The sequence below is a fragment of the Leuresthes tenuis genome, unplaced genomic scaffold, assembly GCF_036924035.1.
Source record: "Leuresthes tenuis unplaced genomic scaffold, fLeuTen1.0.hap1 SCAF_18, whole genome shotgun sequence".
Taxonomy (NCBI): Eukaryota; Metazoa; Chordata; class Actinopteri; order Atheriniformes; family Atherinopsidae; genus Leuresthes; species Leuresthes tenuis.
This window is the reverse complement of record NW_027325372.1, coordinates 6534101-6545737: the sequence shown is the minus strand read 5'-3', so window position 1 is coordinate 6545737 and position 11637 is coordinate 6534101. Positions and strand designations below refer to the sequence as shown.

At 36.6% G+C, this 11637-nt stretch overlaps 1 protein-coding gene across 2 annotated transcripts; it reads left to right on the top strand.

The window, feature by feature from the left end:
• LOC140274577 (class I histocompatibility antigen, F10 alpha chain-like) lies at positions 1 to 11365 on the top strand. 2 transcript variants are annotated; one of them, XM_072369902.1, is made up of 17 exons: positions 1 to 185; positions 1721 to 1993; positions 2167 to 2457; positions 3159 to 3443; positions 4146 to 4259; positions 4459 to 4491; positions 5023 to 5052; positions 5400 to 5438; positions 5533 to 5565; positions 5664 to 5711; positions 6945 to 6986; positions 7908 to 7937; positions 8285 to 8323; positions 8418 to 8450; positions 8549 to 8596; positions 9830 to 9871; positions 10139 to 11365. In XM_072369902.1, the coding sequence occupies exons 1-17, from the start codon at positions 131 to 133 to the stop codon at positions 10195 to 10197; spliced, it is 1494 nt and encodes a 497-aa protein (XP_072226003.1). In that variant the 5' UTR covers positions 1 to 130; the 3' UTR covers positions 10198 to 11365. The 2 variants fall into 2 exon arrangements, with proteins under 2 accessions (XP_072226003.1, XP_072226004.1); XM_072369903.1 differs by lacking the exons at positions 5023 to 5052; positions 5400 to 5438; positions 5533 to 5565.
• The last annotated feature ends 272 nt before the right edge of the window (positions 11366 to 11637 follow it).

The following is an 11637-nucleotide window of genomic DNA, read 5'->3' as shown; positions in this document are numbered from 1 at the left end:
TATAGAAGGAAGTAGAAGACAGCCTGCTGTCGACGCTCTTCGTTGCGGGCTGGCACGGTGAAAGAACACTGTTCAAACAGCTGGATAAAACGGGATTTAAGAAGAAAAGACGCTCTGATTTAGGTTCACAATGTTCATCCTCCCGGTTTTTGTCCTTTTAGGGACAGGACTTATGGTGAATTGCGGTAAGTTACCGTATTTTTGTTACGTTGACTTGAGTCAGACTAAAAGCGAAAGTAAGATTGTGACGTCGTTAAAATTAATACTTCTGTACAATATGTTTATGTGTTCATAAACGTTCACTTATTCCATGTTGGATTATTAATAAAAATACACGTGGACACCCTAAAGTGAAAGTGAAATATAAACTGCTGGGTTGTTTTTAAGGTCTGATACATAAGCCTGACAAATAATGCAGAAAAACTCAAATATGGCTGATTAATCAGTTTTAAAACATTGAAGTGTAGAAAGTAATGGCAGGCATCTAAACATGTTGATGAAATATATTTAGGTTAATCTTAAAAGACAATCAAAGAAGCAGATACTCGCTGTTGAGCTCCAGTGTTTGTATTTTATGTCTCAACAACGTTTTCAAAGACATTTCTAGTTGATTAATGGAGCAAATGATTAATATGTGAAAAACATCAGATTGCCTTGATAAAATAGAAAAATGTGTAATAAATGTAGATTAGCCGGGGTTGTGGTAGTTTAAGTTATTTTTATTCCATATCTAACTTTGACATAGTTTTAAAGAATCTATTCAATTTACATCCAGTTCTCTGAACTACATTTAATGCCCTGATATGAATTAAGAAACTCATTTACAGAGACGTTTCAGTAAACAGAAAATGGTGGATGGTGTGTTATGTGGACGGACGACATTTCTAGCATATTTCTTCTATGATCAGTGCTGCCGTGAGCAAACACTGACTGTAAAACTTCATTATTTCCTGAGTCTGTAGGCAGATACGTTCACACAGTTGAGAGTTTAAAAATTCCTCCGATGATACTGTAGCTAATATAATTTCCTTTTCACGATCATTAAAAGTAATGATTATTCATACATTGTTACAGATAGATTTCTTAAACCATATGTCTTTTAAGGAGATATTGCAGCCTTGTTATTTGCATTATGTGACTGTGACAGGAAAACAAACATTATCATTTTATTTCATGTGGCTCTTATTTCACATGAAGTGTAACATCTTATGTCACACTTGTGCATCGCAGCCTAATTATCTGTAGCTTTTAAAACGAGAGAATAAATGTTTAATTTCTTAAGCAAACAGCGTAAACACTCATGAGTTCCAGCATCTTTTCTAGGTAGATTTACAGATTTTATTTGTCTTTCATACTAGATAATTGAAGGGGTTTAAACCCCAAAGAAGTGGTGTGAAGTTTAGCTTTTGATGCAGTCTTTGGAGGTTTGCTGGGAACATGACAGATACTCAAACATTTGGTTTGACTCAGAGAAATATCACAGATTTAACATTTACATTTTCTACAAAGGAGAGCGGCGTATTAGCCTAACTGAGAAAAACATCTTTTTCATGTATCTTGCTTTGTCTTTTAATATGCCCTGATATTTCTGGTGATATTTCTGGTGATATTTCTGGTGATATTTCTGGTGTTATCATTTCCTGTGATTACACAGCCTTCTGCAGTTATTGGGAAATGAAAGTCTGTTTCTCTATCTGTATTTCTTATTGTTTTTTTGTAGAGAAACACTCCCTGACCTACATCTACACGGCCTTATCCAAAGACATCGGACTCCCGGGCATCAATGAGTTCACTGCCATGGGTCTGCTGGACAGCAGGATGATCGACTACTTCGACAGTAAGACACAGAAGAAAGTTCCCAAACAGCAATGGATGAAAGATGAACTTGAGCAAGACTATTGGGACAAAGGCACAGAGTCCCGGCTGAGCAAGCAGCAGTGGTTCAAGGTCAACATTGACATCCTGAAGGAGCGATTGAGACAGAATGATTCAGGTAAACCCAAAGGAATACGAAGAACTTATAATGATATATAAGAGCATGGAATCAATAAATTGATCCTAAATAAATCTAAAATGATTATTTTCTTGCCTCGGAAACAGTTTCTGATTATTTACTACAGTGAATGCGTTTTCATTGGAGTGTTCAAATCATGTCTTCTCCTGCAGATACCCATGTTCTTCAGTGGATGCATGGCTGCGAAGGTGAAGTTCAACCTAACGGCAAAATGAAGTTTGTCCGTGGCGTGGACATGTACAGTTATGATGGAAACGACTTCTTGTCCTTTGACGATGAACACCAAGTTTGGGTTGCTCCGATTGATGCAGCAAAGGAAACTAAGAGGAAGTGGGACTTAGTCACAGTCCTGAAAGATTACACCAAAGGTTACCTGGAGAAGGAGTGCGTTGACTGGATGAGCAAGTTCATGAAATTTGGGCAAAAACAGCTAGAGACAGCAAGTATGTAAAATCCCTGTATTTTATTCTCAGCTTCAGAATGTAGATTCAGTAATAAATGAATAGTTCCTCAGCAGCTTAAAAAAAATCTGCAACATTTATCTGGTTTATGTTGACCAAAATAATTACGTGCATTAAGTGCATGATAGCCTGGCCCTTTTTCCCAGATAATCATCAGTCTGGATGTGTTCAGGTCAAAAAGTGGGATTAAGTTGGCAAATCCAGTTTTTTCTAATGCTCTAGTGAGAGGAGAGCAAAGTTAGTTTGAAACAGACTCAGTTAAAGCTCAATTAAATTCAGTAAAGTCTATTATCTTCATAAGTGATCCGAAAAGAGTTTTAAAGTGGACAGAAAAACCAGAAAATCCAGTTATGAAAGGAATCTTTTATAACTGGAGCGTTTGCACAAGAGTAGGCTAGAAAGACGTGTACATGTATATGTGAAGATCTGTAAGCTATAACTACTTCTTATTGAATTAAAAAAGATAACTGAAACTAAGACAAGTCATGAATCAAACTGACTCAATGTTTCATCAGGATTCTCTTATCATAAAACTTCCAGACCCAAAGCACAAGGTTGATCAAAGTAGACCCAAATGGCATCTCACGAAAAACTCACTAAATTCAAGGGTACTTTAGTGCTGTTCTGTAACATATTGCTGAAAAGCTTCCCTGCCCTTATTATTTTATATTTTCTCTTTTCAGAAAAACCTGAAGTGTATCTGTATGCTAAGAATGCCAAAGTGAACTCCAACATTGTATTGACGTGCCTGGCCACAGGCTTCTATCCAAAAGACATCATCATGCGGATCAAAAGAGATGGCCGCATCCTGACTCCGTTGGACGGACTCCATGTCGGTCAAGTTCTTCCAAATGAAGACGACACCTTTCAGAGAAAAGACCACGTGGAGATTTTGAAGACAGACCCGTCCACTTACACCTGTGAGGTTATTCACAAAGCCTCCAAATTGCAAGTGGAGAATAAATGGGGTAAGACATTTTTAATGTAATCTGAGCAGTGTGCATGCCCTTTGTCCATCAGATACCTGCTTCTCTAGTTTATTGATCTCAGTCTGGAGGTGGGAAGGGTTTTTTTCCAGTCCCAGAATGTAGAGTCGGTATGTAACGTGTCAGTGCTACTAACAGTGTTTTTGGTTCCATTGTTTGTTTTGTATGAAAAAAAGACCCTAAGAAAATCCTTGTGTAAAGCCTGACGATAACTTGAGCAAAGTATTTAGTCCTTGTTCACACTAGTGCACAGCCTTTCATTCTCGTCATGCAGAAGCAGCAGGAAGTGTTGCTGATGCATTGATATGGAGTCACTGGAACTACATTGGGTGGTGGTTTGGGCTACAGTCCAGCGCTGTGTCCGGTACCCACAACTACTGTTAGCTACTCATTATGCATGATGCAGTAAAAGCTTTAAAGTGTCCGATCTCTGTGGTTCAAAACACATCGCTATACCTTGTTGTGATTATGTCCAAGTAATTTGAATAAGAATGTCATTGAGATTTTAACCAGCCTGGTGACAAACTAAAGGAAAGAAACCAAGCCAAAGATCGTGCTTTTCACCTGCACAAATGAACATTATGACTTCAGAGCATATAGACATGGGAATTACTGTGCATTTTCAGGCAGATGTCCTGAAAATGAAGTGAACATAAGCTAATTAGAGTTTTCTCTGTGTTTTAGATCACAGACTTCCTGATGGTTCAGGGGGAATTATCGGGGGTGCTGTCGGAGCCATAGTCCTTGTTGTCGGCGTCTGTGTTGTGCTGTTAGTCCTGTGGAAAGTAGGCAAACTAGGTAAGTGGGAAAAAAAAAAAATATGTATATATATACATATATATATTTTCATACTTCCACTGAATCCTGTTACAAGGCCAAAAACAACATTGGGTAAAAAAGATGTATCGAATGTAGCTTCTGTCATCATTTCACAGCGCTGTGTATTAACTAGTTGTAGCAGATAACTATATTAACAAGTGTCTTTTGGTGTGTGCAGGCCCTGGCTCTGGGAACTCACTGAGCAACAGCAGTAAGTATTTTTCAACTGGTTGGATATATATGAATGTAAACACTAAAACAGGTAGAAGCAGATGGGCAGAAATATTTCCTTTGTGTGTTTATGTGTATGCATTTGGCAGACGCTTTTATCCAAAGCGACTTACAAATGAGGATATAACGATGCAGCTAACATCATCGTTGTTCCGACAGCTCAGCACACTGTTTTGTCTGTCTGTGATAATTTCTTTTATAACATAAAGACACCAAGAGATTCCTAAAACTGCAGTATTCAAACAATTTTCAAGTGCACAAATAATGCGCCTTCAGTGTTAATGTGTGCGTGCTATATTTTGGTGGGGCTTTGTGCGGCTGCATAATTTGGGATATTTTACCCCAACTTCTGTGGTAGATATGTAATACTAAATGCTATTTGTAATTTACTCATAACAGAAAAAGCTGATTGTCATCTTTAAAGACACTTCTGCCCATTCAGTAACATTTCTACAGTAAACTTCAGACTATAACTTCAGATTACTTTGTTTTACCTTTGCCTTCTTTACAGCTGCCCCTCTTACTAAAGTCATTTCCTCTGGTGAGTATTTTATTTATCTGCTAAGGATTTCGTGAAGCTACAAAGAATTTCACTGATTCTGGGTGCATTATAGATATTCACATTCTATAATAAAAACAACGACTTCTTACGAGCAGTCTTTATGCAGTCCTGTGAACACAAGCTTTTGCAAAAATGATTAGGCAATTGGTTTACTGTGCGACTTATACTGCAGCTCTAAATCCAGTGTTAATAGGAAAGAAAAGTTTTGTGGGAGTATACAGTGTAAAAATAATCGTGTGGGGAAAAGTGAGTACAAAAATGTACAGAAAGTGCATGAAAAACAAAACAAGTTGCAACAATTAATCTTAATATTTCTCTGTGTGCAGGGGGTATTACCAGCATGGTGACCACACCTCTCATTAGCGGTAATTCTTTCTCACGCTCCATTCATGTCAATTAACTTATATTAACTAGTTGTAGCAGATAACTATATTAACAAGTGTCTTTTGGTGTGTGCAGGCCCTGGCTCTGGGAACTCACAGAGCAACGGCAGTAAGTATTTTTCAACTGGTTGGATATATATGAATGTAAACACTAAAACAGGTAGAAGCAGATGGACAGAAATATTGCCTTTGTGTGTTTGTGTGTAGGTAATAGCTCCATCGACACTAATGATCCGACTGTACCCCTTAAAACTGGTAAGTGTTTTCCTCTGAAGATTTCACAATGATGCTGCAAGTTAAACTATGTGGTACAGTTTTATTTTGTGGAGCAGTGACATATAAAAAGTTGCTTCATTTAATTTTTCAAGGCGTTGTTATTGATCTGTAGACAAACTGAGTGTGATGATACACTTTGAATCCTGTAGTATGAAGCAGGATTAGTGGCTTAGAGAGAACTCTTCTGGTTCAACTTTTGGTTTTCAGTATCACAAAGCAGGTAAACTTCTTATCTGGGTGGATCAGAATGTGAGTAAATGCTGGAAACCTTTCAGATAAGAGATTAACGCATATAAAACCACCAGCTCCGGACTTTGATACATGGACACTGAGTCTGACCAAGAGGTGTGCTCATAAGAGAGTGTCAGCAGAAGGGAGTGCTTATGTAGCCTAAAACAGATTAGTCTAAAGCTTGTTCCTGGTGACTTTTAAAGATTTGGAAGTAACAGTATTTTTTTATTTTAAAAACTGTGCCTGGAAATTAAAAGATTGGCTCACCATTTATTTATTGCATATTTGATTCTCCTTATTGTATCAAATGATGTCTGTAACATGCTTTAAAACGTCATTGAAATCACCGGACAACTACAAAACCATTGTGATTTGACATGTTTGAGTGGATAAGTTACACTTTATGTAATCACTGTGGTCCTAAATGCACATAGAAGAGTGTTGTATCTGACAGGATACAACACATTAAAAACTGAAAGTTGCTCATATGCCAGATGAATATCCCTTCTGCACAATGCACAGTTGTTCATCATCAGTTTCACTCGAATCTTAGTGACGCGGCAGTGATATCGATCAGCTTTTGAATTTAAACATTCACGTAGTTGCCATTCTTTTTCTTTTATTTGTCACTTAACTTTACTGCTTTGACTGCAGCAGTTGTGTTGCTTTACAGCCTGCTCTTTGATTGTGATTGTTCAATTGTTGCCCACTCTTCTTGTTTTGCATGAACACACACAAATCCAGAGTCAGAAAACCTGTGCTGAATTACTGTTGATAATTAGCATAATTTGAAAGCTTAGCGGGAGCTCCATTGTAAGGGTTGACGAAGCCAGATATCTGCATACCCTGGATGTGTTGAACCAGCTTCTCAGTGCAGGGCCCTGGTATGCCTATTGTTAAATAAACTTGAAGCTTTGCAAGAAGCACAGGCTGCGTATACATTTTAACACACAAAAGCTAAACTAACTCATTCTTTCACAGGGTCAAATCCATCTGTCAACAGTGACGATTCTGGTGTCTCCAGTAAGTACCTTTTAAGCCTTATTACTGCTTTCCACTGATTGTTGCTTTAGTATGTCAGAACCTGGAAATATCAAATAATAATCAATAATCATGTAAATGAGTATGTAAAATAATCGAATGAAATCTACACATAGACCTTGCTTTGTATTATTTTGTAATTTGTGTTAAGTTTAATGCAAGGAGATTGATGAACAAGTCAGAGCCGAAAAGCTTTTCCGCTTGTATTCATGTTGTAAATATGAAATAACGTTGTTAAATCCGCAGGCAACGAAAACCATATATGTATATATATATATTTTCATACTCCCACTGAATCCTGTTACAAGGCCAAAAACAACATTGGGTAAAAAAGATGTATCGAATGTAGCTTCTGCCATCATTTCACAGCGCTGTGTTCCTGACACCTCAGTCTGTTAGTGCTGCTGTCCTGCAGCTGGCTTCAAGACAAACATCGGTTCACTGTACCCCACAAAAGTGTTAACACACCAAAATTGTTCAGACAGCCTTACTGACCTAACCTATTATTATAACAACTGTTAACTATTTTTTTGCATTTTGCAAGTAACTTTGTGTAACAGTTATTGGATTGCTGTATTTTTGTTTCCCATAAGATAAATTAAATCAACTTCTTAATAACTTAGAAGATAGAAGCTTGTAATTTTAGTCAGTAGCTGCTGCAACTTTTCAAATGATCTTTCTCTGAGTAGTTTTTGCACAGACTGGAGGTGGTTTTACTGGAGTCACAGATGAACTGAACCTTATGTTAGATCTCATAAATTTCAAGTGTTTTCTTTCTTTACTCATAACAGAAAAAGCTGATTGTCATCTTTAAAGACACTTCTGCCCATTCAGTAACATTTCTACAGTAAACTTCAGACTATAACTTCAGATTACTTTGTTTTACCTTTGCCTTCTTTACAGCTGCCCCTCTTACTAAAGTCATTTCCTCTGGTGAGTATTTTATTTATCTGCTAAGGATTTCGTGAAGCTACAAAGAATTTCACTGATTCTGGGTGCATTATAGATATTCACATTCTATAATAAAAACAACGACTTCTTACGAGCAGTTTTTATGCAGTCCTGTGAACACACGCTTTTGCAAAAATGATTAGGCAATTGGTTTACTGTGCGACTTATACTGCAGCTCTAAATCCAGTGTTAATAGGAAAGAAAAGTTTTGTGGGAGTATACAGTGTAAAAATAATCGTGTGGGGAAAAGTGAGTACAAAAATGTACAGAAAGTGCATGAAAAACAAAACAAGTTGCAACAATTAATCTTAATATTTCTCTGTGTGCAGGGGGTATTACCAGCATGGTGACCACACCTCTCATTAGCGGTAATTCTTTCTCACGCTCCATTCATGTCAATTAACTTATATTATCTAGTTGTAGCAGATAACTATATTAACAAGTGTCTTTTGGTGTGTGCAGGCCCTGGCTCTGGGAACTCACAGAGCAACGGCAGTAAGTATTTTTCAACTGGTTGGATATATATGAATGTAAACACTAAAACAGGTAGAAGCAGATGGACAGAAATATTGCCTTTGTGTGTTTGTGTGTAGGTAATAGCTCCATCGACACTAATGATCCGACTGTACCCCTTAAAACTGGTAAGTGTTTTCCTCTGAAGATTTCACAATGATGCTGCAAGTTAAACTATGTGGTACAGTTTTATTTTGTGGAGCAGTGACATATAAAAAGTTGCTTCATTTAATTTTTCAAGGCGTTGTTATTGATCTGTAGACAAACTGAGTGTGATGATACACTTTGAATCCTGTAGTATGAAGCAGGATTAGTGGCTTAGAGAGAACTCTTCTGGTTCAACTTTTGGTTTTCAGTATCACAAAGCAGGTAAACTTCTTATCTGGGTGGATCAGAATGTGAGTAAATGCTGGAAACCTTTCAGATAAGAGATTAACGCATATAAAACCACCCGCTCCGGACTTTGATACATGGACACTGAGTCTGACCAAGAGGTGTGCTCATAAGAGAGTGTCAGCAGAAGGGAGTGCTTATGTAGCCTAAAACAGATTAGTCTAAAGCTTGTTCCTGGTGACTTTTAAAGATTTGGAAGTAACAGTATTTTTTTATTTTAAAAACTGTGCCTGGAAATTAAAAGATTGGCTCACCATTTATTTATTGCATATTTGATTCTCCTTATTGTATCAAATGATGTCTGTAACATGCTTTAAAACGTCATTGAAATCACCGGACAACTACAAAACCATTGTGATTTGACATGTTTGAGTGGATAAGTTACACTTTATGTAATCACTGTGGTCCTAAATGCACATAGAAGAGTGTTGTATCTGACAGGATACAACACATTAAAAACTGAAAGTTGCTCATATGCCAGATGAATATCCCTTCTGCACAATGCACAGTTGTTCATCATCAGTTTCACTCGAATCTTAGTGACGCGGCAGTGATATCGATCAGCTTTTGAATTTAAACATTCACGTAGTTGCCATTCTTTTTCTTTTATTTGTCACTTAACTTTACTGCTTTGACTGCAGCAGTTGTGTTGCTTTACAGCCTGCTCTTTGATTGTGATTGTTCAATTGTTGCCCACTCCTCTTGTTTTGCGTGAACACACACAAATCCAGAGTCAGAAAACCTGTGCTGAATTACTGTTGATAATTAGCATAATTTTAAAGCTTAGCGGGAGCTCCATTGTAAGGGTTGACGAAGCCAGATATCTGCATACCCTGGATGTGTTGAACCAGCTTCTCAGTGCAGGGCCCTGGTATGCCTATTGTTAAATAAACTTGAAGCTTTGCAAGAAGCACAGGCTGCGTATACATTTTAACACACAAAAGCTAAACTAACTCATTCTTTCACAGGGTCAAATCCATCTGTCAACAGTGACGATTCTGGTGTCTCCAGTAAGTACCTTTTAAGCCTTATTACTGCTTTCCACATATTGTTGCTTTAGTATGTCAGAACCTGGAAATATCAAATAATAATCAATAATCATGTAAATGAGTATGTAAAATAATCGAATGAAATCTACACGTAGACCTTGCTTTGTATTATTTTGTAATTTGTGTTAAGTTTAATGCAAGGATATTGATGAACAAGTCAGAGCCGAAAAGCTTTTCCGCTTGTATTCATGTTGTAAATATGAAATAACATTGTTGTTAAATCCGCAGGCAACGAAAACCAGGGTTCTGCATCAAGTAGAACGGATTCTCCCGACAATGTGGTCTGACCAGGAGGTGAAGAGTCTTGAACCAGATTTATCAGTAAAGCAAATGTATTTACAGCAAGGTGTGGGAACTAAAGAATATGAACAATGAATAAAAACAGGCTTATTTTATTTTGTGTTCCCGTGTCTCTAAAAGTTGAACCTTACAGTCAAATATAGGAAATTATAGATATAATATGATAGAAATAATCTGGTGTATTTTCAATGTTTTTCTCAGTGCCAGCTGTAATAAAAATGTAAAGATGTTAATTCCTCAATTCAAAGCTTTGAAAGTCCTGATGAATGGGACAATGTGTGTTTATTTTAGAAATGATTAGTGGTTTCATTCAGAACCCGACTCTGAAATTCTGGACTCGGCAAGAAAGTGAGAACTGAGGAGAAATTGGCCAACAAACTGAAAATGTTTTTATTTGACATTACGCTTTGGAAACCTTTAAGGTGAAACACGTCAGAGTTTGAAAGTTGTAAGTAAAGATAACTTTAAAAAAAAGAGATAAGGTATTAAGAGAATGTAGAATGAGACTGCATCAAGAATAAGTAAGTAAGATAAGTAAAGTAATAATTAAGAGGAGTGTTCATTTTGGACACTTAATAAAACTAATTGCTATAAAAATACAAAAAAAGATCTGCATTGATTTATTAGTACTTTCATTATTAGTACTGCTGTATTTACATTCTTAATTAGTGAGCTCATAGAGTTACTTTGCAGCACAAGAAACTTTAATGTATTTGATGTATGATTTTCCCCCAAATGGATTATATTCTAGATTTGTATTCTATGCTTGTATTTTTGGTTTATTCTATTGAGCTTTAAACCAGTTGATGGGTTTAATATGATGAGTTGTACTTTTGATCTCGTCCTAACGAAATTGTTGAAATATTTCTGCTGTATTTTTTCTGTGTTTTCTGTTTTTTGCTTCTTCTGTGTTTTCTGAAGTCTTCCAACCAAGCTTTGTGTGACAGTTGAATGGGAATTTTTTACGGCTTTGGTCTAAAATGTTTTAAATCCCGAAACTACAATTGGCTAACAACCCATGTGGATATTTTATATAGTATGTTTTTAAAGTACTTCCTCTTTACCTATTAAAATGTTTTCATTCTTTTGCTTGATTGGAATCTTTAACAATGGGGAATTGGAAAATAAATTAAGCACTTTCAGATTAAAAAAAAAGGGTGATCCATGCTTTCTTTCTCAATAATTTTAGCAGTGTTTTTTTCTTTTCTTTTAATAGTTTTTAGGCAAGGAAACAATTTACTGAGTGCGTAGAGTGAAATATCTCTTTGAGCTTTAATATAAAGTAAGTAAGTATTTTTTTTACTCCAAAAATGATCAACCTCTGTCATGGAAACAGTAAGATAAGGTTAACGAGACAAAGGAAGTGCCTACTGAGGTGTAATTTGAGTTGTTGACCGGTCCAACCATCTGACTGGTATCCACAAGCA

Excerpts from the sequence above, each read along its gene's own strand:
- LOC140274577 (XM_072369902.1), top strand. The coding sequence starts at position 131 with ATGTTCATCCTCCCGGTTTTTGTCCTTTTAGGGACAGGACTTATGGTG. Across the intron at positions 186-1,720 it reads AGGACTTATGGTGAATTGCG|AGAAACACTCCCTGACCTAC; the intron begins GTAAGTTACCGT and ends GTTTTTTTGTAG. Across the intron at positions 5,439-5,532 it reads GACCACACCTCTCATTAGCG|GCCCTGGCTCTGGGAACTCA; the intron begins GTAATTCTTTCT and ends TGGTGTGTGCAG.